This window comes from Triplophysa dalaica, chromosome 7, assembly GCF_015846415.1.
Source record: "Triplophysa dalaica isolate WHDGS20190420 chromosome 7, ASM1584641v1, whole genome shotgun sequence".
Lineage (NCBI taxonomy): Eukaryota > Metazoa > Chordata > Actinopteri > Cypriniformes > Nemacheilidae > Triplophysa > Triplophysa dalaica.
The window spans coordinates 25,312,429-25,339,825 of record NC_079548.1 but is presented as its reverse complement, the minus strand read 5'-3'; the positions used below and the strand labels follow the sequence as shown (position 1 = coordinate 25,339,825).

General features: G+C 42.2%; 1 protein-coding gene across 2 annotated transcripts; it reads left to right on the top strand.

Annotated features, from left to right (window-relative positions):
- Positions 1 to 493: 493 nt before the first annotated feature.
- LOC130425789 (CREB-binding protein-like) lies at positions 494 to 26,966 on the top strand. 2 transcript variants are annotated; one of them, XM_056752168.1, is made up of 30 exons: positions 494 to 1,127; positions 10,052 to 10,213; positions 10,447 to 10,690; positions 11,101 to 11,214; positions 14,226 to 14,447; positions 14,783 to 14,873; positions 15,023 to 15,160; positions 15,249 to 15,366; positions 15,452 to 15,617; positions 15,709 to 15,771; positions 17,791 to 17,915; positions 18,019 to 18,195; positions 18,331 to 18,648; positions 18,758 to 18,922; positions 19,050 to 19,218; positions 19,300 to 19,418; positions 19,513 to 19,752; positions 20,007 to 20,095; positions 20,605 to 20,685; positions 20,946 to 21,002; positions 21,094 to 21,171; positions 21,256 to 21,323; positions 21,412 to 21,562; positions 21,656 to 21,802; positions 21,892 to 22,005; positions 22,241 to 22,406; positions 22,545 to 22,712; positions 22,796 to 22,957; positions 23,050 to 23,331; positions 23,494 to 26,966. In XM_056752168.1, the coding sequence occupies exons 1-30, from the start codon at positions 561 to 563 to the stop codon at positions 25,717 to 25,719; spliced, it is 6,987 nt and encodes a 2,328-aa protein (XP_056608146.1). In that variant the 5' UTR covers positions 494 to 560; the 3' UTR covers positions 25,720 to 26,966. The 2 variants fall into 2 exon arrangements, with proteins under 2 accessions (XP_056608146.1, XP_056608147.1); XM_056752169.1 differs by lacking the exon at positions 18,331 to 18,648 and having other exon boundaries at positions 23,494 to 26,965.
- The last annotated feature ends 431 nt before the right edge of the window (positions 26,967 to 27,397 follow it).

The window sequence follows — 27,397 nt, the reverse complement described above, 5'->3', positions numbered from 1 at the left end:
TATAGATTTATTGGTTATGGAAATTGCATTCGTTTTAATTGAAACTACAATGGTGTCTACTCGTGTGTGATTAAAAAATACCCAATGTGGTGCACAGCAAGTTGTATTTTCCGCTCTATTTTCTTTATATTTTTTTATAAGTATGGAAATCTATTTCAATTATGGATCTTATTTAAATATATTCAATATATTGTATTGTAACTTATTTATCGTGATATGTATCGTATGGATAGACCCTTGCACTACAAAGCACTTATATGCTAGTATATGTGTGTACCGTGTAGATAACTAATATACATGTAATGTTATTTGATGACAGCAGATAAGCCATAAACAACTGATAAAGTAAAAGCACCCCCTCCTCCCCAAAAAATGTAAACGGCAGATTTCAAATGTTTGAGTCGTCTTCATATTTGGACAATGCTGATCTTATTAATGCCATTAGGTTTTGTGCTCATGTATGCATCTTTTTCTTTCTTCTTTTTCCAGACTTCGTGTCGCTGTTCGACTTGGAAGCTGATCTTCCAGATGAGCTGGTCTCCAACGGAGACTTGGGGCTTATGTCCATGCCCTCTAACGGGGATGGAGTGGTGGGAGGCCGGATGGGGGGCAACATCCCGGATGCTGCTGCCAAGCACAAGCAGCTGTCTCAGCTCCTGCAGGCAGGCCCTGGTTTGACTGGAAACCTCAGCCCTCAGTCTGGAATGGGCGGCCAACTGGGGGCCCTGGGCAAAAGTCCCATGGGTCAGGGTTCACCCAGTCACCAGACTCAGCCTCCAAAGCCTGTTGGCACCCCTACTGGTCAAGGTAACAACAGTCAAGGCATGGGCCACAATGCTGGCTTTAACCAGGCTATGATGAACAATAACAACCAGGCGCATGGACACATGGGGCAGAACATGGCTCAGCAAGGGCAGATGATGAATGGCGTAATGGGGCCAGCGGGAAGAGGCAGGGCAGGGATGCAGTACCAGGGTCAGGCCATGCAAGGGGCACCTGTCGGAGGCAGTGCTGGGCCTGGGGGGAATGTTTCCGGCAGCGTGCTGGCAGAGACACTTACCCAAGGTGCACCACAGATGGGGGCGCATAATGCCATCAACCCTCAGCAAGTGGGAAACATGAATAAGGTAAATCTTATGTTTAATTGCAAAACTTTGATAATTTTTTTTACGATTTCACAAACTCAAATACAAACGAGCAAGCTGTAACAGTTTGGATCAACAAGTGTATACGTTGTTTTAGTTTTAGAGTGTCATTATCACTTCAAATGGTTACGTTCCAAATCAATAAATTTAATGCTTCTACCATAATATTCTTGGTTGTTTTGCTAGTTTCTAATTAATGGTAAATGACTTCTAGTGGTGGAATAGATCACGGTCGATCTGTGATCCACACGGATCGTGCTCTACGGTTTGGAATGCATGTGACCCGCAGATTAACTGAAAATTTATTCATCATACAGTTAAAGATCGATTTAGCACGCACACGCTCTTGAACCTCCAGTATTTAAGCAAAAAAGTATAAAAAAGCGTTATGTATATCTTTTCTTAAACCCCTGTGCTGTGTAAGGCTAACTGTAAAGTTAAAGTAGCCTAATGTTGTGTTGAGTCATGTACGCGAGAACGCCCATTACTTCAGCAATTTCGATGCCCTCAATCCACTAACACATAGAAGATGAGAGAACGTCAGTTGAGGCACGTACTAGATGATCACCACCTCATAACAGCGGTCACATTTTTCTGATCTCTAGAGATCCATTTGTCAGCTGTTAACTCTGACTGCACATTTATTTCATATTTATTTGTTATACATATTGTCTTTTTTTATAATGTATGTCATTTTATACTGTATGACACGACCTAGAAAATAGGGGTGCTCTGATCAGGGTTTTTTTAGCCGATCACCGATCCTCGATCACTGAAAGCTGTATTGGCCGATACCGATCACCGATTATAGGAACTATTTGAAGCTTTCTGAGTACCAAAAGAGAAAGTGTCATGAATTAACTAATGAATATTAGTAAGTAACATAGCTGGTAACACTTTCCTTGAAGCATTTATGTATAATGCATTATAAAGAGTTATTAAAGGGTAAAATGCATTATTAATATTCATAATGTGTGTTGTAATGCATTATATGTAGTTGTAAATAATTATAACCAATTTAAAATGTGTCGTGTTACAATGAATTGCTTAGTGTTATAATGTATTAACTGTAATAACAATTATCTATTAGACATTACAATGCATTAAAATGTGCATTACACTGCTTGAAAACTACTTTTACAATGAATTAAACATACATGCTTCAAGGAAAGTGTTACCACATATTTTCATAAAACATAGCAGCATGTGACATGAGTCCCAGAAACCCTTTGTCTTCCACAATATAAAGTGGCCATGATCAAAGCAAATTTATTACATTATTTTATCTGATAATCTGATATTTCTTTATGCTTCTTACTGTCCTTGCAGTAGGGTTGATGCTTTAAAAAATGTCTCCGTTACTGACAGCTGAGGAGAGGTTGCGCTAGACTTAGACATTTCATTTATTTTCAATGTTTCTGTTGTCGGACATAAAATAATAATCTAATTACAAGCAAATGTTTATGTTCTTATGTCCATACAATAACAATGACAGGTGCCTGTAAAAGGTGTTTTGTACTCACAAGAAAGCTATGGTTTGGTCATATGTGACCCTGGATCACGAAACCTTAAGGAGCACGGGAATATTTTTAGTTATAGTCGAAAATACATTGTATGGTCAAAATGATAGAATTTTCTCATGTTCCATTAAGATATTTTGTAAATTCAATATATTAAATATATCAAAACTTTATTTATGTGAGTGGATGGCCATTAACAGGGCCTTTTATTAACAACTTCAAATGCAATTTTCTCAATATTTTGCACCATCAGATTCAAGATTTGTAAACGGTTATATCTCCGCCAGATATGATCATATCATGACATCTTATACATCAATAGAAAGCTTAATTATTCAGCTTTCAAATTATGTAAAAATCGTATTTTCCAAAAATGTATGAAGTAAAAACTCTGTAAAGACGGCACCACAGCGCGCCTGTGTGTATGCGGGGAGTGATAGATGCATCTCGAGTCTCTTTTGACCACATGCGCGTTTAGCAAAACTGAATAGACATTTGAGAGTAAGATCATGAATAGAAACACACGTCCCTTCGCGATAGTCTACCTCCTTCCGCTCACAATCACGTTCTTCACGATCACGTTCTAATGACACAAAATGATAAAAAGGGGAATTACAAATCGCCTTTATTGTAGTGCGTCAAAATGACGATTGCCTTCAGATATTTTTATCACTGGTAGAACAAATGAATCTTCGGTTGACGCGATCTCTGCAGCCGAGTGGCGCTCGAGCTGCTGATCTGCCCGCTCTCTTTGCGCGAGGCTAACTTTGAAAAACTACTCGCACTCCTTTACGTGACTAACCCTCAAACGTCTAAAGAGGTTGTTCGTGTAAAAATGTTTTGGGTGCTTCTCGCATCGTGGAATTCACATAGTACACATGCATCAGATTGATAAAGCATTGTCTATTTCACACACCTTGTAGAATTGCCAGACCGGTGAAGCCATTTTCATATCGCGTAAAATAAATGTCTCGTCAATTTTGCGTCATCTGATCGGCTTTTCTGGATCGGCCTTTTTAGAGACCGCCGATCATACTTCCCAAAGTGATTATCGGCCGATTATGATCGGCGACCGATCAATCGGAGCACCTCTACTAGAAAATAAATATTATATTTATTGTATTATATACAACTATTTTTTTATTCTCTAAACTGCTGATATTATAGAATTAAACCAAGATTAATATATACATTAGCTTATCTGAAAAATGATCTTGTCCGTGAACTAAAATCCGTAAAATGATACGAACGGTGAGTTTTGTGATCCGTTGCACCACTAATGACTTCAAATAAATTTTAGGTTGCGAATGCAGCACCCGTTGAGGTGAACGAGATCCTTTTCTCTTGTATTTACACTATGTTACCCTCAGAATCGTCATCCACCATGCCCATACCTTCTTGCATTCAGTTTAGGGGATAAAGATCATTTAAAGACCAGATTTGCCATGTTTTGGCTCAGATCTGAGAATTTCTAGACGGTCTACAGTCATACACTGTCAATTTGTTGTTGTTGCGACATCTTATTGTTTTGGTTCTCAGTTTTTCCTCACATTTCCTTGACCATCAGGCTAAATCAACTTTGCACATTTAATAAACAGATCAGAGAGAAAGGTTATTGTGCCCATTGCATTTCTCTGTTGTGGTTTACCGACACCATTCGAAAACCAGTCAGATACTTGCATCACAGGTTTCTTGCAAAAACAAACCCATCAAACATTTGATTCGAGATGTTGGTTCTCTCAAAGGAGATGTTGGTTGTCTCAAAGGAGATTTCAATTTTTTTCCACATATCAAACTGAAATGTTTTGAATAGCATTGCAGGAGCTGTCAGAGAAGGTAGAGGTTTCCATATCTGCAGTGTTTGCTCAGAGGTGAATAGATGTGCTGTTGGTACTAGGGCTCGTGTTTGCATTGTACACATATTATAAGAGTCACAAGTGCAGTTGAAGTGTGTTAGATCAGGCAGCATCGGCGCCTCTGTAACTCTTCTCTCTCTGGAGGCTTAAGTGCGTTTCACCCGTCTTCCTTAAATTCTCATCAGTTGCTCAGTTCTTGTTTGGTTGTAAAGTTGTAACTTGACATTAAAGCTGAGCTATCATGCTATGTTATGCATACTGACTCCTTTACACTGTTAAACATTCTGGCTTCTCATGCGAGTTGGATGTATGACGTAGTATTTCTGTACTTGATAGTCTCCCGCAGGGATCCAAATCGTTACCGAAAGTTTTTCCCATTCTGGATCCATGTGTTGTCAAAGAGATCCTATTCCTTTTATTGGCCAAAAGCAATGCAAAGGCGAAAGAGCCCACCCAACCGATGAGCGAGACCCGTTTTCCATCAAGGTTACCTGTGCTGCTTGAGGATGGGCTGCAGCTCGTAACTCTTGCGATAGTGAAGTTTAGGTGTGTCTGTTTGTTCACAGCATTTCAGTGATGGATGTATTTGAAGAATTCAATTCTGGGGCACCGCTGCAGTGTTTCCCACAGAGAATATGGGGGCAAAACATATCGTATTTTAAGAGCAAAATTAAGTGACTCAATCTATAAAGAATACAATAGCCATAGTTGTAAGTTAATCATTGGCTCCATAGATATAAATGGAGATAATAGGGCACAACACATGGTAAAATGGAAGTTCACAAACAGTCAAAACATGTAGAGCCAAAAAGTGTTTAACATTTGAACTTATTTATTCATTACCATATATTAAAACGCGGGCCGGGCTTGTGGCCTTTTTCACAGTGCAATTGTCCAAATCCCCAGTTATGATGCGGCGACTGTTTAGAGTTAAACCGCAAGAAAAGCTTACTCAGCACAACATAGTAATGTTAAGTTTGTGATTTATTATGTTTTCAACTTTATGCACGTGATACGCAAACCGTTTCATTTTGTATCAAAGTAACACGAGAGCAATTAATGACGGTCGCTTTCTCCTGGTGTACACGGCGATCGGTCTGAACAGCGCTGCTTGATGTCCGACAAACCAAATATATTGACAATTTGGGGCAGGGTGACTCAGGGCAGCATGTAATTGTTTGGCGCAGACCTGTATATATATTTTTTTTGGGCGAACTATCCCTTTAATTGAGACATTGTCTTCCACTTGTCCAAAGTATTTCATTCTTTGAATTGTGAAAAAATTAACATAACCACATGGTTAGGTTTTTACACCAATTTCTTGTTGTTGTTCATTTCCTAAGAAATGATAATACACCAAAATTGTTTCTTGTGGAATTTAAAGCTGACCGGTTGTGACAAAAACTGGAAACACATTGGAAAAGTGGCTTTATCGCTTTAGGTTAGCACTTGGTGAAAGAATGAGAGATAGAGCAGAGATTTATGTCTCGGGACAGGGAGTTCCTCACCGTGTTAAGCAGCGGAGTGTTCAGCGCTAATGGCTTCAGGCTTGCATCAGTTATGTTGAGTGTTGGTGCTGCTGTCACTGCTTAAGTGGGGGTTGGGTTCACTGCGCTGGAGACGTTCTGATGTGATGATGCTCAGTGCACGTTCATCTTTTCCTGGCTGCTGATGGTTATTAGCTGAGACCCAACATTTCAATGGTCAGTTAGATGCTTGTTGTTATATTCAGTTCACAAATGGACAAATTAGAGGTTAAATCTGCCTGTCCAAATGCCTTTTCTATGCTGACTTTTTGTTCCATTTTTAAAAACCAAAAGCATCATAAAGCGTTTCCGCTAGGATTTTGTGAAACTGTGCTTGGTGTGACGTCACATGGTAATTATCATATTTGTGACGTCATCACATAGTTTAAATGTTGCTTTCAAGACAGCCCAGAAGTTGGATAATTCCCACTACAAACACAGAAGTAATGTCTGGATTTGCTAACATTTAAAATTATTTTGTAACATTAATGTTACTATTCATTAAGTAGCATTAAAACATTGCAAGTATCTTTTAACAATAAAAGAGCACCGTTATTTCTGGATTAAAGTGGGAATTATTGAATATCCGACAGCGCTTTAAGGCAGCAAAAGGTGCAACTTCAGACATGTTTTGATTTTACTCTCTGAACATTACATACAGCTAATTCCCCAATAAAGCAGTTAACTTTCACATAATCTCTGTTTTCTGTTTTCACTAGGGCTGAAACGATGATTTTTTTTTTGCCTCAAAGCTTCATTTAATCCATTTAACTACAGTACACAAGGAGCACTGCGTTTCCACACGGACCATTATTACTGACGCACAGCGCGCTAAACTCTGGACATGTTATTTAAACACGAAAGACGTTAATAAATTACCGACAAATATACTGAGGGTAGGGGTTTTCATTTCTGCTCTGACAACCGTGTGCGTGTGAGAGAACATTGAGCTTTGTACGTTACATATCTTTAAACCAAACTTTTAGGAATTGAAAGTGTATCCTGTCTGACTAGCGCGCGTCCCATAATGTTTACACTACGTATTATGGCTGAAAGCGGTCTTATTGGCTGTTTAAGCACACGCTCGCCTATCAGGGCTGTACATTGTGGCATATATGTTTTTACAAGTGTTTAGCAGGTGCATTAAACAGAGCCGCACGTTGTTGTGCTGGTTTCTATGTGATGTTTATCAATGGTGCACTGCTATTTGGCTGCATTTAGTCCATATAACTAAATAATCCTGTTATTTTAACATTTTGGTCTGAGTGTATGCACAGTTTATCGTGCTACATGCGTGATTCTCTTGGATTTGTCTGCGTCCCCTGTTGAAAAAACATCATATGCTGGGTTAGGTATATTTTGATGCTGGTTTGACCAGCATAAACCAGCTATGGACCAGAACATGTCCAGTTTAAACCAGCATCAAAACATACCAAACCAGCATATGCAGTTTTTTTCAACAGGGTCTGTGCTGTGTAAGGACATAGTCGCATGAACTTCATCTCCACAGTTGCTCTGAGAGTTTATTTCAGAACATTTTACTGAGTGAAGGTATGTGAAGTGAAGCTATCAAACTAAAAAATAAGCGTCTTACGAGGACCTTTGAAATATATTTTTCTGTTTTATTTATGTTTCTAAACGCATTCCAAGATAACCAACAGTCAAATTACCGCTTCCATGACTTTAAAGATCGCTTATCAGAGGCAGTTTCTGCCAATCTCATATTAATCTTGAGTGCCTATTAGGGCTGTGCGATTTCTGGGAAAATATGTTATTGCGATTTCTTTTTTTCTTATATATATACATTTATTTATTTATATATAAACGACATTACAATTTGACTACGATCTATTTTTCTAAATCAAGCTTCAGCTCTATATGGGTAAAGTTACCCTGCTGAAAGAAAACAATAAAAAACACTCTAATTGTTTCCATTAAAAAATATTACAAAATTCCCTTTTGTGGTGTGTTTTGGGCATTATTCAAATAGGACTTTGTGTTCTTCCATTGGTTCCCAACTGCCAGATTACATCACATCAAAAGAATCCAAATACCAGTGTACACTCTTATAGTTTCCATGAAAACCAATACAAATCCAAATATCCAACATTTTCTTTTGTGAATTATTAAAATAGTACATGGGTTTCAAAGGCCCATTTATTAATAAGTATTTGAGATTATAAAAGAAGAAATGTTTAATTTTTATCCAAGTGAAATTAGCAAAATAGTCATATAGAATTTACATTTGTAAATTGCGTGCGTCAAACCTCGCACATATTGCCAGATACGCATGTGGTCTCTTGTGGTGTGGACCCGGACTCGGGTTTAAATGGCTCGTCCGGGAGTTAGTTTTTTAATGACGGGATTGGACAGTTGGCTAGGGCAGTGCTGATTGGCCATAACGGAGGTGCGCATAATCTTCATATTGCAGCCTCTCGCGATGAGAAAAGTGCAACTTCTAACATCGCGATTGTGATTCGATTTTGAATAATCGCTCCGCCCTAGTGCCTATACAGTAGTATTGCAAACATCATATTTTCGAAGAGTATTTAGTTTGATCTAATTTTTCAAAGAGAGATACAGCTGTATGATTATTGCCGGAAAAACACAAGCTGCTAGAGGTGGGACTAGTGGGGAGAGTGGGATGGCACTACAGCCCGAGCAAGCAACACATCGTCACATTAATCCCTTAGTGTGTTGTACATTATGCATGTTCACCCCGATTGCCAATAAAACACAGATGTATGACTTAATGTTAGCTTGACTTACCACGTGCAGTTCAGCACTGGGGCCGCGGCATGTATCAGTTTCAGACAATCTCCAAATCCAGCGTTTTATGCAACGTTTAAATGACATCCATCACTGAAATGCCGTGAACAAACAGACTCACCTAAACGTCAGTATCGCAAGAGTAACGAGCTGCGTAAACGGGTCTCGCTCATCGGTTTGCTCGTTGGCGGTTTCTTTATTTCACCTTGCCGTGCTTTTCCGGGAGAATGGCCAATAAAGGAATAGGATCTCTTGGACGACACAGGATCCGAAACAAGTTGGAGTGCTGGGCGAGTGTATCAAGTACAGAAATACTACGTCATACGTCCAACTTGAGTTTTTTACAAGTTGACAATTTTAAGAATTAAAATCTAGCACGTTTAACAGTGTAAAGACGCCAGAATGCATGACATAGCATGGTACCCGATCTTTGAAATCGGCTGTGATAGCTGTTCTGTGTAATACACTGATATCGTGTGTGTGTGTGCGCCTACCTCTAAAACACTTCTAGGAAACGTCCTTTTATGTCCTGCTTGCAAATGTGTCCTAGTCAATCTGCTTGTTTTATTATCCAACTTGGATCCAACATAAAAAGGCAAAACCAACACTTCTGTTATTAGTGTCAATATAACCGTCAGACCGGAAATAAAGTCTCTAAATCTAGTAAAACAGTTGCAAACTTTGCTGGACAACAATGGCCGGACAAAATATGAATGAATTGGAAACGGTGCGTTACTGTAGTCATGGTAGGGAGGATTTTTGGTGTGGTGGCACGCCACAGCAAAATGAATATAGCAGAAACACTACCTTTGAGGCATAATGCGTCAATCACAACATTTGGCTTATATGTGAAACAAATGCTTTAAGAATTGCCCTAACTGAAGAATTAAAAGTGATTGTTCTGTTTGAAACTTGGTCTAAATCTTACTCTAAAGATTTGTATTCTCTATTTGTACATGTTTTATTAAACTGTACATTGTTGTTTCCAAGTCAATTTTGTCCAATTATGTTTAAAACTGTATTTTGTTAAAAATTATTGAAATGTGTTTTAGATCTCATGATATTTACCTCCATTGGGTGTGCGTATTGGCCCCGGTACGTCTTTAGGGAATGATGATGTTGACCCAGTAGCCTCATGTGGGTTTGTTTCATTAACTGAAAAAGTGGTGCTTAAGCGGTTTTTCACTTGATTGGTACAGAATGTCAGCTTACCTTTTTGTTTTCCTCCTTCATAGATGGGTCTTTCGAACGCTAACGGCCCGTTCGGGCAGCAGTACGCCCAGGGTTCGGTGCAGCAGATGACCGGCTCTGGACTAAACGCACAGCTCCAGAACAAGGCAGCTCTCTCCAACAGCCTCCAGCCCACCCTGAAGGGCGCTTCCAGTGTGCCAAATCTGGTGAGTTACCCTCCAAAGCTGCCCCATGTTCAATCTAAAGCACTTCAGGCCTTTTTTCTGCCTGCCAACATCAATTCTTTCCTCATGATGGTTATTTGACTTGCACGATGCAAAAAACGAAAAAGGTGAGCTCTATAGAAATAGTGTCTTCGTTCACATGATAACAGCAGAAAATGGACAAAAAAAATTTCAGTCATGATGCTTCTGTTTAATGTAATCTTTCTCTCCTCCAGTTACAGCAGCAGGTGCCCTCCGTGGGCATGGTCCCGGGACAGGGGGTGTCGACGGGCCCCACAGCCGACCCAGAGAAGCGCAAACTGATCCAGCAGCAGCTGGTCCTGCTGCTTCACGCCCACAAATGCCAGCGGCGCGAGCAGACTAACGGCGAGGTGCGCGCTTGTGCGTTACCCCACTGCCGCACCATGAAGAACGTCCTCAACCACATGACCCATTGCCAGGCGGGCAAATCCTGCCAAGGTAGGTCATGTTTAGGAAACTACATGAAGAACACGTTTAATGGATTGTGTAATTTGATGTGAATACCATGTGCTGTTATCTGAAAGCATCTGGTGTCTCACAGGCACGTTCGGTCTTTGTTGGTGGTCGTATTTTAGTGATGCCACTGATGGATATGAATGTTACAGTTGTTTAACTCTCACTGAGCTCTTAGGATTTCTGTAAACATGTGAAGTCAGTCATGGCTCTGAAGGTCTGGTCTGGTCTTGTCTTAAGCCCCTTTTGGCATTTGCCTTGAGAACGGCATCCGGCCACAAGAGAATGCTGAAAATGAAGTTTTCCAAATCTATTTGTGTTGTTATTTGTCGACATGTAAAACTTTTACACATTTTTCCCACCGTCTAAGTTTATATTTCCGACTGTTTTTGCAGTGGCTCACTGCGCCTCGTCTAGACAGATAATCTCGCACTGGAAGAACTGCACCCGGCACGATTGCCCCGTCTGTCTGCCCCTCAAAAACGCCAGTGACAAGAGAAACCAGCAGCGTAAGTCCCATACGCTTACAATCATCAGTCTGTAAACACATCAGTTTTGCTAATGCATGTCTTAATCCAGTGCTCATATTTATATAAGAGATGTTTTTGTGTTGTTTTGGATAGTGGTTAATGCTTAAGGAACTGAAAGGTTATTAGTTTAATTCTGGCATAGATATGAACCATAACCTTTCAATGTTATTTTGCGACAACATTGCATTTACTGAGTGATCTTGTGTATTTTTTCTGCAAACACACGTCTTAAAAAAGTTCTGTACTTTACTGACATTAATTGGGACATGGGGAATATTGGATAATGCTAGACATTTAACTGTTTGGACATCAGTGTAGCTCCACTTTGATATGTAACCCTGGTAACACTTTACAATAAGGTGCTATTAGTTAACATTACTAAATGCATTAGCTAACAACGAACAATTTAGTTTTTCAGCATTTATTAATCCATGTAAATGTTAGTTCATGTCAATACAGTTTTTCCAGGGCTCCAGTCCATGGTTGCATTTTGCCACCAGTGTTTGAGTCCTTGCGCATGTGCGACCTGGCAGTTTGGATTTGCGGGTGACTGATGTTTCTCTCTGTCGTCACGTCGGTCTCAGCTCAGCTCATCATTAGCCGGGTTTCCATCCAAAGTTGCGAATTTAGCTTATGAGCAAAATTGGAATATCGCATAAAACATTTGCGAATAAGCATTCAACTAGTCAACCGTCACTTCCCACTAAACTGCCACTAAATATCAGTAAGAGAAGCCACTGAATATAATAATTTTCATATATAATAATACTTGCGCAACCAGACGATTACGAAACACAATAAATGCGGTGCTTTTGTGGATGCCTGCTGTTTGGGAAATACACTAAACATGGAAAAACATTACAGTCGTGACAGTTCTAAGAGTCAATTACAGAAATACTTTAATCACTTTGCTTATGCATCTAAGAATGACCATAACAACATTTTGGATGCCGTGTTACAAGATCAGTACTCTTGTTAGTCAGGCTACGCAGTCTCATAAATGAAGTTACGTGACTTTTGGAAGAATTTATTCGGTAAATGTGTTTACATCTCCCGTTATTCACATGATCCCTTAAATGAAAAACCCCCTCAAGCAAGCGTAAAAACTTTTTTGCGAATTAATGTTTTTAATAAGAAATATTTAGTTTTCATCACTCGTTTCTGATGCGAAACTTGAAAATGTGAATAAAACCTGAGTGAACGAAATCCTCTTATTGACAAGTTAACAGACAGATCGTGAACGCATAACTACGATTCACTGTTTGCTGTGACAGATTTTTAAGGGCTCCTTGTAAAAAAAGTTTGTCTGGAGCCCTGTATTCATGTTAGTTTATGGTCCTTTAAGTAAGGGATAATGTACAGGCAGCCGGGGTATTATCTCAGAAATGAGTCCCGACAGTGTGATCTGTAACCGACGCAAAGCGATGTGTCTCGTATCACACTGAAGGGGCTTATTTTAGCGATAACAGCTGGCTGCTAGTACATTATCCAGCGTTATTACACGGCTACTTGCCACGTGAGAAAAACATTGGACGTAAAATGTGTATTTAAAAATAGGAAAAACCAATGCACAAACGAATTGTTAACAAACAGCACCTTATTGTTAATTGTCAATGTAAAACTAAATAAATAGAAAAAGTCCTACGCCTTTTTTAATAACCTGTTTTTACTTTACATTCAGAAGTAAAATTGATTTTTGAGGGCAATTCACCTCAGCCTGTTTTCTGTAGTACGATTTTCATTTTTTAAGTTGTGAAATTTATCCGAACACCATAGATTTTATAGTTTTTCTTGATCTCTTGTATTTAACTACAATAAAAAGAAAATGATTCTTTTTTTGCGAAATGGGATTAAAGGACATACAAAACGATAAATTACAAATCCAATAAGAGCAGACCAGAAAAATTGATAAGAATAAACAATGCTGGATATGATATTATATATATAATATTATGAATAATTTAAACAATACGCAGTATAAAAAAATAGTAACAATCATAAATTATAATTTTCAAGTGGAGTTAATAATCTCACTTTTATTTCTAACACTTTTCCCTCATTTTTGTATTGGCTGTGTTTGGTTATGTCAGCAGCCTCAGCTGAAGTTAGTGGTTGATGTTTTCAGATGAGTGCTGCCACCTGTAGGTCACTCGTGCGGCTCTTCTGCGCTCTCAGTGTGAAAGCATGAAAGAGCAGCAGATTCCGACAGGCAGCGGGCTGTAATCTGACACCACCGGGGAGGAGCTCCACCCATCATTTAACATAGGGGGTGTGGCACAATGAGGCCCTGCTCTCTGATTGGACGAGGGGTCGCTGACTCGTTTAAATCCCCCTGTAGTGGCAACAGAAGCACGTTCTCTCTGTGTCTCATGCAGTTCTGCTCTCTGCCACCGCTAGTGTATGCGCATTAGACATCAGACTTCAGTCACCTGTGTTTGCATTTAAAGAGAAATTATTAAAATTCTATTTGGTCTTTCCTAAAAAAAAAATGTTGGTGTGGTCAAATAAAGGTTGGTGTGGTGCGGTGATGATTAAAAAGGTATATGTTTTACGGTTAATGGCATTCACTTTAAACATGCAATTGTTTTTTTATTGTTTAACTTTAGGCTTTCACAGTTGAAAAGTATTTTGACATGTTTGAAGTCAAATTAAACGTCACGTGTTACCTTTTTTAATTGCGTTATGTGGCGTAAAAATGGTAGATTGGAGCTTTAAAATGGTTGGAAGAGGTTAATTTAAAAGACATGCATGACATAACGGCTATAACGGCTGTGAACAATATCATTTCAGCATTTATGCATTTGGCACATGCTTTTATCCGAAAGCATGTGCTTTCGGATAAAGTGGTTTCGGATAAAGCCACGCTCTAACCACTGAGCTACAGAAAAGCATTGTAATATAATAATATAACTGATTATTATCTTTTATCATCTGTTGTACGATCACATCATTTTCTACATTTCGATTTGTATTCGTTTTGTCTTTTGCAGCGATGCTGAGCTCTCCTAACTCCGGCATGCAGTCTTCTCTGGGTCCTGTAGGGACCAGTCAGCCCGCCGCGCCGGCCATGAGCAGCGGCACACACATAGACCCCAGCTCCATGCAGAGGGCCTACGCAGCACTGGGCCTGCCGTACGGGAACCAGCCGGCTGCGCAGACGCAGGTGGCAGGACAGCAGTCGACGCAGCAACTGCGCACCATGGCGGCATTAGGTATTAACTTCATTTCTTAAGGAAAACTATGAGCGATGCAATCTTCCTTGTTCATTATTAACTTCATATCTCCATCATATTAAGCCATTTTAATAAACAAGTGCATCAGATTATTTGTGACAAAATTTGACGGGTTGAATTGTCTTATATCTTTAACTGAGGCACAATAAACCGTAGTTTAATGAAGATGATGCTGATGATATGAAGGCACTTGTTATTACTTCTAAAAATCTGTGTAGTAAATTTCATTGCATAAAAACATCAAGCTGGTTTGTGCTCCTCACTCGTGCGGTGTTCGTTTGTAATCCCTGTCTGGTTTCCCATGACACCTTCAGGCACTAACCAGATGAACATGGGCGGAAACGGTCTGGCCGATCAGCCGAACCTTCTCTCTGATTCCTCTCTCCCTTCATCCCTCAACAGCAAGTGAGTCTCTTCACCTTTCACCCTTCACCTTTAACCCCGACCATTCACTCATAGAAAACAGTGCAGACTCTTGCAGCAGTATCTGTAAGAGGTTATGATGTCAGATATTATAAATGGCTGATTATTAATGCCTGATCCCGCCCTCACAGTTCGATGATGCCGGATGGGTCGAACATGGGCGGCGCGGGGAACCTCCCCACCGCTGCGCCGCTCTCCATGCCTGGCATGAAGAAGCCCTGGCACGAGCACGTCACTCAGGACTTGAGGAATCACCTAGTGCACAAGCTGTGAGTCACACAGCAAGACATCTTTCTTAATAAAAAGTGTTGTCTTTGTTTAGAACAATTCTCACACTCTCTTCAAAACACCACACAGAGTTCAAGCCATATTCCCCACACCAGACCCGGCAGCACTGAAGGACAGACGTATGGATAACCTGGTCGCTTACGCCCGTAAGGTTGAAGGGGACATGTATGAGTCTGCAAACAGCAGGGTAAAAGACACAATCTGTTTCAAATATCCTTTATTACAGTGATTCGAGGGTTGGAAAGAGAGGTGACCCGTGTTTTTGTGTTCAGGATGAGTATTACCACTTTCTGGCTGAGAAGATTTATAAGATCCAAAAAGAGCTGGAGGAGAAGAGGAAATCCAGACTGTCGAAGCCAACAATGGGCGCTCAGGGTCCACAGCAGCCTGGCCTTCCACAGCCAAACGCTATGGGACCCGCAGCCATCCGACCACCTAGTGAGTGTTTTTTCATGCTGTGGATGTAGTGTTTGGGTGACTAAAGAGTGTCAGATTAAATCACAAATCTCTGAAATGTCACTTTTTTTAGATGGACCCGGCCCTATGTCCAATGTGCCAAATCATTTGATGGCCCGCATGCAAGTCCCTCAAGGTAATGTGTCTTTATTTGGGTTTTAGCTCAGCTCTGCGTCACTTGAAAGCCAATATCTTCCATTTTGATTCAGGGTTTCCGCAGAATCTTAAAAATGTCTTAAAATTCACTAAAGTGTTGTGTTCTAGGTCTTCTATAATTTTAAACGGGTCTTAATTTTCCTACGGCAAACTAACGCTACCTCTAATGCTCATTAAAATGCTTCGGTTTGATTCTGTGGTGTTGTAGTTCTTTTTTTTTACAAACAGGTGCATTTCAATGAGCATTAGCTGCATTACGACTACAAATGAGACCAACTTGCAACGTAGATTGCAGCCAATCAGCTTCGTGTTATTGGCGTGAGTTTCTTGCACAATGTACCACAGACATAAAACTGATTTTATTTAGAAGAGGTTAAGCGGATTATAGTTGATCCGTGATTTGTACGGATCGCGTCTCGCGCTTTGGAACTCATGTGACTGGCAGATTTATGATGGAAGACAAATGAACGAAGATAGGCGAGCGGTCTAGGGCTGGATATCGATTTTGATGTTACGATTCGATTACGATTCACAAGCTCTCGATTCGATGATTATAGATTTAACACAAATCCTATAGATATTTCTAAAAAAGATCAATAAATATCAGATTACAATGGTGAATTAAAAAAATGAAATGAAGTGCCACAAATCTGTATATTAAACTTACCTTTATATTAAAAACACTTAAGTATATTGATACAGAACAGTCGCATACCTTGTTTAAACTGGATCAGGTTATTTTACATTTAAGATAATTTCACACAATAGATAATTATCATATGAACCGCTGCCTTTTATGTGAAGGTGATGTTAAGTAAAATGACACACCGCATCCGCTGGTCAATTAAGCAATGAATGAGGGATATGCTCCCTGTTGTAACATCCACCCGTTGTAAAAAGAAAACTGACATCTAGTGGATAGTAGTAGCAATAACATTCACATTAATGAATGTTCAGTGCTTGCGGAACAATGAAAGAAAAATTCGGCTTTTCGAGAATCGGTATTGAATCGACCACATTTAAAAAAAGATTTTTTTGACTTTTCTGCCCAGCCCTCTGTCGGTAAATTCAGTATAAAAATGCAATTTCGCAGATTTTACACAATCTGTTGCCTATGGCGGGGACAACACGCAATTTGAACACGTCTGCACAATAAGCGATCTATAATATATATAATATCTATAAAAACTTAATTGTGGTAGTTTTGATGCGCTGATCAGTCATAATACAGTAACGCATTTGAAAAGAGATCTGCAGCTGTAATTGTGTGCACGTACTTTAATGTGCACTAGAAGTTGAAGCTACTGAAACCTTAAAGCAGATCTCTAAAGACCCGTCCACTTCTTAAAACTGCCCATAATAGTTTAACTTATAAGTAGTTATGAGTGGCAAGTTTCTGCAAGTATATTTTATAAACATGGTTTGCACATCTAATGAAATTCTCCACACACACATAGTTAGAAACACTTGATGTAAACGGTATTTATTTATGTACTATTGTTGAAAGTAAACAAAGGGTAAATGAAAGGCAAAGTGATTTTTTTTCTCCCAGTTTTTTGCTGATCCGAATGATGATCTGAATCGTGACACAAAGTCCGTGATATGATCTGAACCGTACGTTTAGTGGCCATGGCTTGAAAGAACTGAGTTAAAGGCTTGGCTAAAGCCAGTTGATAACAACATTATTGAAGCCTACTGCTTCATATGCAAGAAAGATATTGATCTGGAAATGTTGGGTGTGCGTGTTGGGTTTTTTATGTTGTAAAACAGGTCATCATTACATCATTTCATCCATAAAGGTCTTAAAAAGTCTTAAATTTGACTTTGTGAAACCTGCAGAAACCCTGTGATTACATGTTGACTTGAGCACGTCTTATTTGTACAGATCTATTGAATTGAGCATATATGCGCTCCTTACTCCTTTGCTTTTTTTGCATACATTTCTTTCAAGTTTGTCCAGCGATACTTCTGTAATGTGCATTTCCATCACTCCCTGCAGGGATGGGGCAGTTCAACCCCGTGACAATGCAGAACGTGCAGATGTCCCAGTCCCAAGTGGGAGCACCACGGGCAGCATCCCCTATGACCCACCCCTCTCAGATGGGCATGGGCAATGTCCCATCGGTGAGCGTCACCTCAGTTTACCAAAGAGTCACATGACTCTTTAATATGTGGCTTGGTGGCTCTGTTTACTGTCTATATACTCATCACCTTTTTTTTTTTACAGATGGGTATGTCTCCCTCCAGGATGCAGCAAACGCAAGGCATGATGGGAGGTCACGCGAACAACATGGTTGGTCAGACGCCCAATCAAAATCAGTTCATGAACCAGACGTCGTTCTCGCCCTCAGCCACAGCCATGAATGTAAACCAGGCACAGCAGTCGGGACAGGCTGCCCCACAGGTGAGTGGTTTGTTAGTGAATGAAATGCGAGTTGCGTCGATATTTTTAAGGATCCTCTCTGTGGGGTTACAATACGTCTGAGTCTGTGCGTGCTTTATCTGAGCCAGTATGCCCTCCGTCTCTCCTCTACAGCAGAATGCTAACCTGACCCTGAATGCCGTGGGCTCCCATGGCCCGCAGTCCAATATGTGCTCCACCCCTCCTCCGCCCTCAACCTCCACCCCTGCCGCTGCCGCTAGCCTTCAGTCGCTCCAGACCCAGCCCTCCACGCCGGCCTCCGCCGGGGGCCAGTCCACGCCCACCCACATCCCCAGCGGTTTGCCCCGCCCTCCCTCTGTCCTGGGCTCCTCCCCCGCCCCCTCCCACCCGCTCACGCCCCTGCAGTCCCAGCCTGAGCCCCCCATGCAGATGCAGCAGCCCAACTCTGTGCAAGCACAGCAGCCTAGCACTCCGGTGAGGATGGACATCAAAGCACAGCTAATGCTGACATCAGCAGACCTGTAACACTTGTTGAGAATCGCTGTACTTCTTTTTTTTATACGGATGCTCTTTTTGTGTTCAGCTTTCTCAGATGGTCGCTAGTGTTGATAACAGAGTTCCCACGCCAGCGTCTGTGGCCGAGAGTCACTCCCAGCAGGCTTTGCCTGACTACCCTGCTGCTGAATCCAAAACTGAGCATCAGGAGGACCAGCAGGACTTTGAGAAGCGACTTGACATAAAGATGGAGGTGTGACATCATTACTGACAAAACCATTTGAACTATGATGCTAATTATATAATATACATTTTGCAGAATTGTGTTGAATATATCTTCAAAAGTTGTCGCGTAGTATTCACGTTTCATGTTTCGACAGAATGAAGATGTCAAACCTCCTCAAGTGAAGGAGGAGCAGGAGACTGTTGAACCTAAACAGGAACCAATGGAGACCGAGGAGAAGAAACCGGAGATAAAGAACGAGCTCAAAGAGGAGGAGGGGTCCAACGGCAGCAACACTACGGCCTCCGGCCAATCACGGAAGAAAAGTAATTACTTCTTCCTAATTAACAATTCATTTGTTGTGTGTGTAGCTTGATGGTTGTCTAACATCTCGCTGGCTCTCACAGTTTTTAAACCAGAGGAACTCAGACAGGCATTGATGCCCACTTTAGAAGCGCTGTATCGGCAAGACCCAGAGTCTTTGCCCTTCCGCCAACCTGTGGATCCCACTCTGCTGGGCATTCCGGTAAATTGACATTCGTTCTGTATATCTTTCATTCAGAAATAATCTTTGAAAGTTTTAAGAGCGATTTAATCGTCATGGCTTTGGTAATTCTTAGGACTACTTTGACATTGTGAAGAACCCCATTGACCTTTCCACCATTAAGAGGAAGCTGGACACCGGGCAGTACCAAGAGCCCTGGCAGTACGTGGAGGACATCTGGCTCATGTTCAGCAACGCCTGGCTCTATAATCGCAAGACGTCTCGAGTCTATAAGTATTGCTCGAAGCTGGCGGAGGTCTTCGAGCTGGAGATCGACCCCGTCATGCAGGGTCTGGGGTACTGCTGTGGACGCAAGGTGAGGACTACAGAAGTTTGATTTATAAACATTTAAAAATGAACTCTGCCCCTCTAAAGTGAGTCAGATAAACTCATTAGTCAATCTTGGTAAATGACAAGTTGGTTGTCAGATAACCGGTTGACCATCATGACTTTTATTCTGTATAAATCTGTTTGGTTCTTTTATGAAGTATGGAACCGTGAATTGATAGAAAAAGATTCAGTACTTGCCTTGTTTGTGTGTTAACAAAACTTTAATGTTGTCTTCCGCAGTTCGAGTTCTCACCTCAGACACTTTGCTGCTATGGAAAACAGCTCTGCACTATATCCAGAGATGGCACATACTACAGCTACCAAAACAGGTAACAGATGGCATGATCTATGATGAGAGATCGAGAAAGGAAGGTTGGAGTGTGGGACTGTGATGCACAGATAAATCCGACTCGGATGTGGACAACCTTTTGCTGACCTCGAATTGTTTACACGTCTCTTTAAAAGTACAAGGGCAAAACTTGATCGATTGAGATGGATCGGTTAATTCATTTACTTATAGGGTCTAGAATGAAGATTTTCATTACATCAGTTCGTTGCATTCTTATACTGTCCTGAAAGACGTTCAGTGCATTTTTTAGGTTTGTTCGCCCAGAAGTATAATCATGGCATATTGTCATAAATCTCAATTATACTTGAATTAACACTTAACTATTGTTGAAGTCATTACAATCCATTACATGACAAGACATCCATTGATCATTTGGTTTGATTGTTAACGTGTCAGCTGTGCCTTGGTCAGTCTGCTGTGTGTCTCTTGTGCTGTGTTGATCTCTGCGTGCCGGTTTGACTGTGCTCATGTTTGCTGACTTGCCGACAGGTATCATTTCTGCGAGAAGTGCTTCAACGAGATCCAGGGCGACAGCGTCACCCTCGGAGATGACCCAGCACAGCCACATACGTACGTGTTTCCACTCGCTTCAAGAAGAGATTTGTTGGACTGCAGACTTGTTGGAGTCTTTTTCTTATTTAGTGCATGAATGAAATTGACACTTGTGCTTTGGCTTATATTCGTCAGAACCAGTTTTGAAAAGCACAGAACAAAATGTTTATGCGTTAACTTGGACAGCCCAGAGAATTATACTAAAAACTTGGTCAAATGAACAACTCATGTAAAATATAATAACAGTATTTAAAAAATCATGTATCTTTTTTCCCCAGTATGATATCCAAGGAGCAGTTTGAGAAGAAGAAAAATGACATGTTGGATTCTGAACCGTACGTCATTGATTTGTGTTTGTCATTACCATATAAGAAATGCTGTTTACATGTGATGTGAAAAAAGGATTAAAACGTATCTTCTCTGCAGATTTGTTGAATGTAAAGACTGCGGAAGGAAGATGCATCAGATTTGCGTTCTGCATTATGACGTCATCTGGCCGTCAGGGTAAGCGACTAATCCATCCATTTCCCTGCAGTTGATCAAGTGATGTGACATGCTCCTCACAACTGCTGTTTTCCCCCATTACAGTTTCATCTGTGACAACTGTCTGAAAAAGTCAGGAAAATCGCGGAAGGAGAACAAGTTTTCTGCCAAGAGTAAGCACCTGTGACGCCCGAGTTGTTGGTCATACTTTTAGTTGTCTGCCACAGAGTTAGCTAAACCTGCATGTGCTTGTGTGATCAGGGTTGCAGACCACACGGTTGGGCTCGTACATTGAAGACCGAGTGAACAAGTACTTAAAAAGGCAGAGTCACCCTGAAGCCGGAGAGGTGTTTGTGCGGGTGGTGGCCAGCTCTGAAAAGAACGTAGAGGTCAAACCTGGAATGAAATCCAGGTACCGTCACTTTCAGGAATCTAAAGTAATGTAATATATGAATGATGGAGACGTAGAGACAATTGAATTGTTGATCATATCACTTCTCTGCAGGTTTGTTGACTCAGGGGAGATGTCAGAAACCTTTCCCTACAGAACCAAAGCACTTTTTGCATTCGAAGAGATTGACGGAGTGGATGTATGTTTCTTTGGCATGCATGTCCAGGAGTATGGATCCGAATGTGCTTTTCCCAACACCAGGTAGTGTTGTGCACAAATACTAATTTCTTGGGAAGTAAACAATAAATTACGTCTTGAAAAAGCTTAATTTGCACATTGTCTCTTTCTAGGCGGGTATACATATCATATCTCGACAGTATTCACTTCTTCAAGCCTCGGTTGTTAAGAACTGCAGTCTACCACGAAATCCTCATCGGTTATCTGGAGTATGTCAGGAAACTTGGGTAAGTTTTGTACCACCTTGATCATGCTTAACCAATCCTAAGTAAGCTCTTTTTAACGTTACAAAAACAAGGCATTAGTTTTAGGCATGAATATGTGTTTTCATTAAAATAGCAGACATGATCGGTGTTTGTGGAGAAATTATTTTTGCAATTCTAAGGTGTAGAAATGACATGAAGTCTTTATTGTGACGTTATTTTTGATCATGGCACTAATGGATGAGATTTTCACCTACAGGTATGTGACTGGCCACATATGGGCCTGCCCACCAAGTGAAGGAGACGACTACATCTTCCACTGTCATCCTCCAGATCAGAAGATTCCCAAGCCCAAGAGACTCCAGGAGTGGTACCGCAAAATGCTGGACAAGGCCTTTGCAGAAAGAATCATTAATGACTACAAGGTATGTGTACAATTGTCCACCATTTCATTGTGTTGTTGAACAAATAGCTTTTTGTAGGTTTGCAGTGATCAGATTTTTATTCCTACGTTAGACTTCCAATCATATCACTCACAAAATGCCCGACTGTGTGTTGTACAGGACATTTTCAAGCAGGCCACAGAGGACCGCTTGACAAGTGCCAACGAACTCCCCTACTTCGAGGGTGATTTTTGGCCTAATGTTCTAGAGGAGAGCATCAAGGAGCTGGAACAAGAAGAGGAGGAGAGGAAAAAGGAGGAGAACACAGCCTCCACTGAGACGACAGAGGTTAGCCCGAAAGCCAAACTCTGGACATGAAATTGATGTAGTAGTTTATAGGCATTCATTTATAATGTCGTAAATTTTCACAGGGAGCTCAAGCCGACAGCAAGAACGGCAAAAAGAAGAACAATAAAAAGACCAACAAGAACAAGAGCAGCATGAGCCGCGCCAACAAAAAGAAGCCTGGGATGCCGAATGTAGCTAATGATTTGTCCCAGAAGCTTTATGCAACGATGGAGAAGCACAAAGAGGTTGGGCTGAACTCACTGATTTTTGGAGAGAATACCATTTCTTCTCCTGTGCTTACTTCTAAATGTCTTTTTTTTTACTTGATCAAATCCAGGTCTTCTTTGTGATCCACCTGCATGCCGGTCCAGCGGTCAACACCCTGCCTCCGATCATGGATCCTGACCCATTTCTGACCTGTGATTTGATGGATGGCCGTGACGCCTTCCTGACGCTGGCCAGGGACAAGCACTGGGAGTTTAGTTCTTTACGACGCTGCAAATGGAGCACAATGTGCATGCTGGTGGAGCTACACAATCAGGGCCAGGACCGATTTGTATATACCTGCAACGAGTGCAAGCACCACGTAGAGACCCGTTGGCATTGCACCGTCTGCGAGGTCAGTGCTGTTTTTATGGCTTTGACAGTACTGTTAGGTTACTGTTCCTAATCCTATTTTAAACAAGATAAAGATTATTATATAGATTGTAAAATAAACCAAATGATTCCGATTTGATTCTTTACTATGGTTATTTTATAAAATACTTCTGTTTTTTTACAGGACTTTGATCTGTGCATTAACTGCTACAACGCCAAGGGTCATGAGCACCAAATGGTCAAGTGGGGTTTGGGCCTGGACGATGACAGCAACAACCAGAGCAGCGAAGCCAACAAGAGCCCGCAGGAAAGTCGTCGCCTCAGCATCCAACGCTGCATCCAGTCGCTGGTACACGCCTGTCAATGCCGCAACGCCAACTGCTCTCTGCCATCCTGTCAGAAGATGAAGCGGGTGGTGCAGCACACCAAGGGCTGCAAGCGCAAGACCAACGGCGGTTGCCCCGTCTGTAAGCAGCTCATCGCTTTGTGCTGCTACCACGCCAAGCACTGCCAGGAAAACAAGTGCCCGGTGCCCTTCTGTCTCAATATCAAGCACAAGCTGCGACAGCAGCAGATTCAGCAGCGCTTGCAGCAGGCGCAGATGATGCGGCGGCGCATGGCACTCATGCAGGGCAGAGGAATGCCTCAGAGTCTGCCCTCCCCAACTACCTCAGGAGGTCCGGGGACACCCAACTCTCAACAGCTGCCGCAACCTAACACCCCTCAGGCCCCGCCAACATTAGCCAACCAGCCCCAGCAGCCGCATCAGAACGTGGCCGGAATGGTTAAGGGCTTCCCCAGCCAACCTCCTACGCCTGGCTCCCAGGGAAAATCAGGACCACAGTCCTCACCTTTGCCCCAGCAACAGTCTCCTCTGCCTATGCCTCCCCAACAACAGCCGCAGCCCTCTCCACAGCAACATGCTGCAATGAAGGTCAATCAAATGGAGATGATGAACAAAAACAAGCAGCTACAACAACAGCAGCAGCCAGACCACAGAATGAATATGAACGGCATGCCGATGAACCAAGCTCGCATGATGAATCCAATGCAGATGATGGGTCCCCGTGGTCCTCAGATGGTTCAGAACATGCAGCCTGGCCAATGGGGACAGGGGATGCCAGGAGTCATGCAGAATCCGCAGGCGCCTCCGCCGCAGCAAGTTCCCCCTCAGCAGATGGCCATGGCCCCGCAGCAGCCTCAGGTAATGCAGACGCCGCAGCAAGCCCAGCTGATGCAGCGCGCTTTGATGCAGCAGCAGCAACAGCAGCCACGGCAGATGCAAAGCGTCATGCCTCCCCAGCAAGCGCCACCACAGGCCCCTCAGCAGCAGGGCCTGCAACAAAGAGGAGTGGCCAGCAGTATCGCCCCGGGAGCGTTACAAGACCTGCTGCGCACCTTGAAATCGCCAAGTTCCCCTCAGCAGCAGCAGCAAGTGCTTAATATCCTCAAGTCCAATCCCCATCTTATGGCTGCGTTTATTAAACAGCGGACGGCAAAGTATCAGTCCAACCAGCCTCAACAGCAGCAGAATCCACAGGCCATGCTCGCAGCCCAGCCAGGAATGCAGAACATGGCAGTCATGCAGGCTGGTGCTGTGCAGAGACCTGGTATGGCCCCTCAGCAACCTCAACAGGTCGCTACGCAGGCCATGGCGGCCCTCGGCCCGCAGGGACAAATGATGAACCCGGCACACAACGGAAACCAGCAGCAGATGTTCCGTCGCCAGCTCTTGCGTCAAATGCAACAACAACAACAGCAGCAGCAGCAGCAACCTGGAGCCATGCAGCCTGGACAAAGATTCCCGCAACCCCAAGGCGCGGCTAGTTACTCACAAATCCGGATGCAGCAGCAGATGGCCATGCAGGGAGGTGCCGGGTCCATGGGTCAGATGACACCCATGGCTCAAATGGGCCAGCCTGGTATGAGCATGGAAGCCCAGCAAAGTCTCCTTCAACAACGCCTTCTCCAACATCAACAACAACAGCAGCAGCAGCAGATGCTGAAGCAGCAGATGGGTTCGCCGGCACAGGCCGCTTCAATGAGCCCGCGACCTCACATGCTTGCAGGACAGCAGCAGGCCATGGCCAACACTCTGGGCAACCAGGTGAGGTCACCCGCCCCCGTGCAATCGCCCCGTCCCCCCTCCCAACAACCACATTCCAGCCCGTCCCCACGCATGCAGCCTCATCCCTCGCCGCAGCACGCTGCCATGCACTCCGGCTCCTCTCACCCGAGTCTCGGGGGACCCATGCCGGGACCCATGGACCAGGCTCACCTGTGCACACCCGAGCAGAATGCAATGCTTCCTCAGCTGAACACGCCAAACCGTGGAGGACTGACTAACGACTTGAGTATGGCCGGGGACACCACGGGAGACACGTTAGAGAAGTTTGTCGAGGGATTGTAGCATTAAGAGACGTTCTAAAGGACAACGGTGCACGTTGTATTGAATTTTGAAAAGTCGTCAGAATACGACAAAGCAACGGACTGTAATAGGTTTACACAACCAGTGGACTGCTTTTTCCTCTGTTGGAGGGATTCAAATTACTGTTTCAAGAGCAGAATCACAAAGGAGGTTTTTGAGAAGGGTTGGTCCGACCGGCTGTAATTCAGACCTGGTCCATGTGTTACGTTTTTAATTTGTTTTTGTTTTGTTTTTTGTTCTCGGGCAGGGGTGTTATGGACTTTTTAATGAAATTTCTCAAGGCAAAATATTCGATTTTATTATTGAAGACTTTCGTTTTGGATGTTTGCAAACTGAAATGCATTTTCTTTTCTGTGTGTGTGTGTGCTATTTCGGGACTGTAAGATATTTGGTGTGGAATTTGGATAAATCCTCATTCCCGTCTGTATTCACATTTACCAGGTTTGGAAAAGGACGCGCGCAGCCTTTTTCACTCCAGACTGTGGAGTTTGTACAGAGGACCTGTATTCATTTGTACAGAAAGGAGCCTTGGCTACTGCACACACACGAACACGAGCAAACGGTGAAAAGTTGCTCTTATTTTTCAAGGTGCCCAAATGCGTTAATTTATTGGCCTGAATTCAGTAGTTGTTGCTTAAGATGTAGGAAAATTCTTACTGTTTTCTTGTTTGATCTCTGAAACATCAATGATGTCCCCCTCTGCCTCGCTTATGAGGCCGGAGTTTCGTCTGACTGCTGATTTCTTCAAAGAGTTCTTCAGTCGACCTCTTTTTTTTCTCCATGAAACTTGAATTGAAGGTGAACGATTCTTTAATGTAAATCATGCAGCTCGATGACACTGTAAATAAAAGGAAAAAAGATTGAGATCGCTGTATAAACTGGTTAAGAACTTGTTTCGTACTTATATACCATATTGTTAAATAAACTGTGTGCAACAGACACAATGTCTCCTTGTTTTTAGTACTTGTGCATTAAAATGTCATACAGCCAAGCAAAGATTCGTCCGGGTTACGGTTAACGCAACGGAATAAAGCAGTCATTGTGCAAAACTTAAAATCATTCTTTAAAAGTCGTTCTCTTGTTAAAACACAAATAGTTTGAAGCATTAGTGATTTCCCCACAAGTAATAAAAATGCACTCAGAGATTTTGACTCTCATTGACATCTATAAAACTCAGTGGAAAATTTAATGGCAGGATATTGGAGTTTTTTGGTAAAGGGTGCGGGATTCTTCGTCGTTGTGCTAGACATGATTTGATCCGATGCAAAATACTCTGACATACTGGCCTTAGGTCAAATTTAGACCCTGTTCTGTTGAAAAATACAGCATATGCTGGTTTAGTATGTATCGATGCTGGTTTAAGATGGTCCTTAGGTGGTTTAATCTTAGGACCAGCACATGTTTAGGACCAGCTTAAACCAGCATAAAAACATACCTAACCCAGCAAATGCTGATTTGGTATGTTTTGATGTTGGTTTAAACTGGCCGTGTGCTGGTCCTTCTCTCGTTTAAGATGATCATATCCGCATCAAAACATACCTAGTCCAACATATGCTTGTTTGGTATGTGTTGATGCTGGTCATGTACTGGTCCTTAACTGGTTTAAACTGGTCATGAGCTAGCTGGTTTAAGATGGTCAAACCAGCATCAAAACACACCT

Excerpts from the sequence above, each read along its gene's own strand:
- LOC130425789 (XM_056752168.1), top strand. The coding sequence starts at position 561 with ATGTCCATGCCCTCTAACGGGGATGGAGTGGTGGGAGGCCGGATGGGG. Across the intron at positions 14,874-15,022 it reads CCTTCATCCCTCAACAGCAA|TTCGATGATGCCGGATGGGT; the intron begins GTGAGTCTCTTC and ends CCGCCCTCACAG. Across the intron at positions 15,367-15,451 it reads ATGAGTCTGCAAACAGCAGG|GATGAGTATTACCACTTTCT; the intron begins GTAAAAGACACA and ends TTTTGTGTTCAG.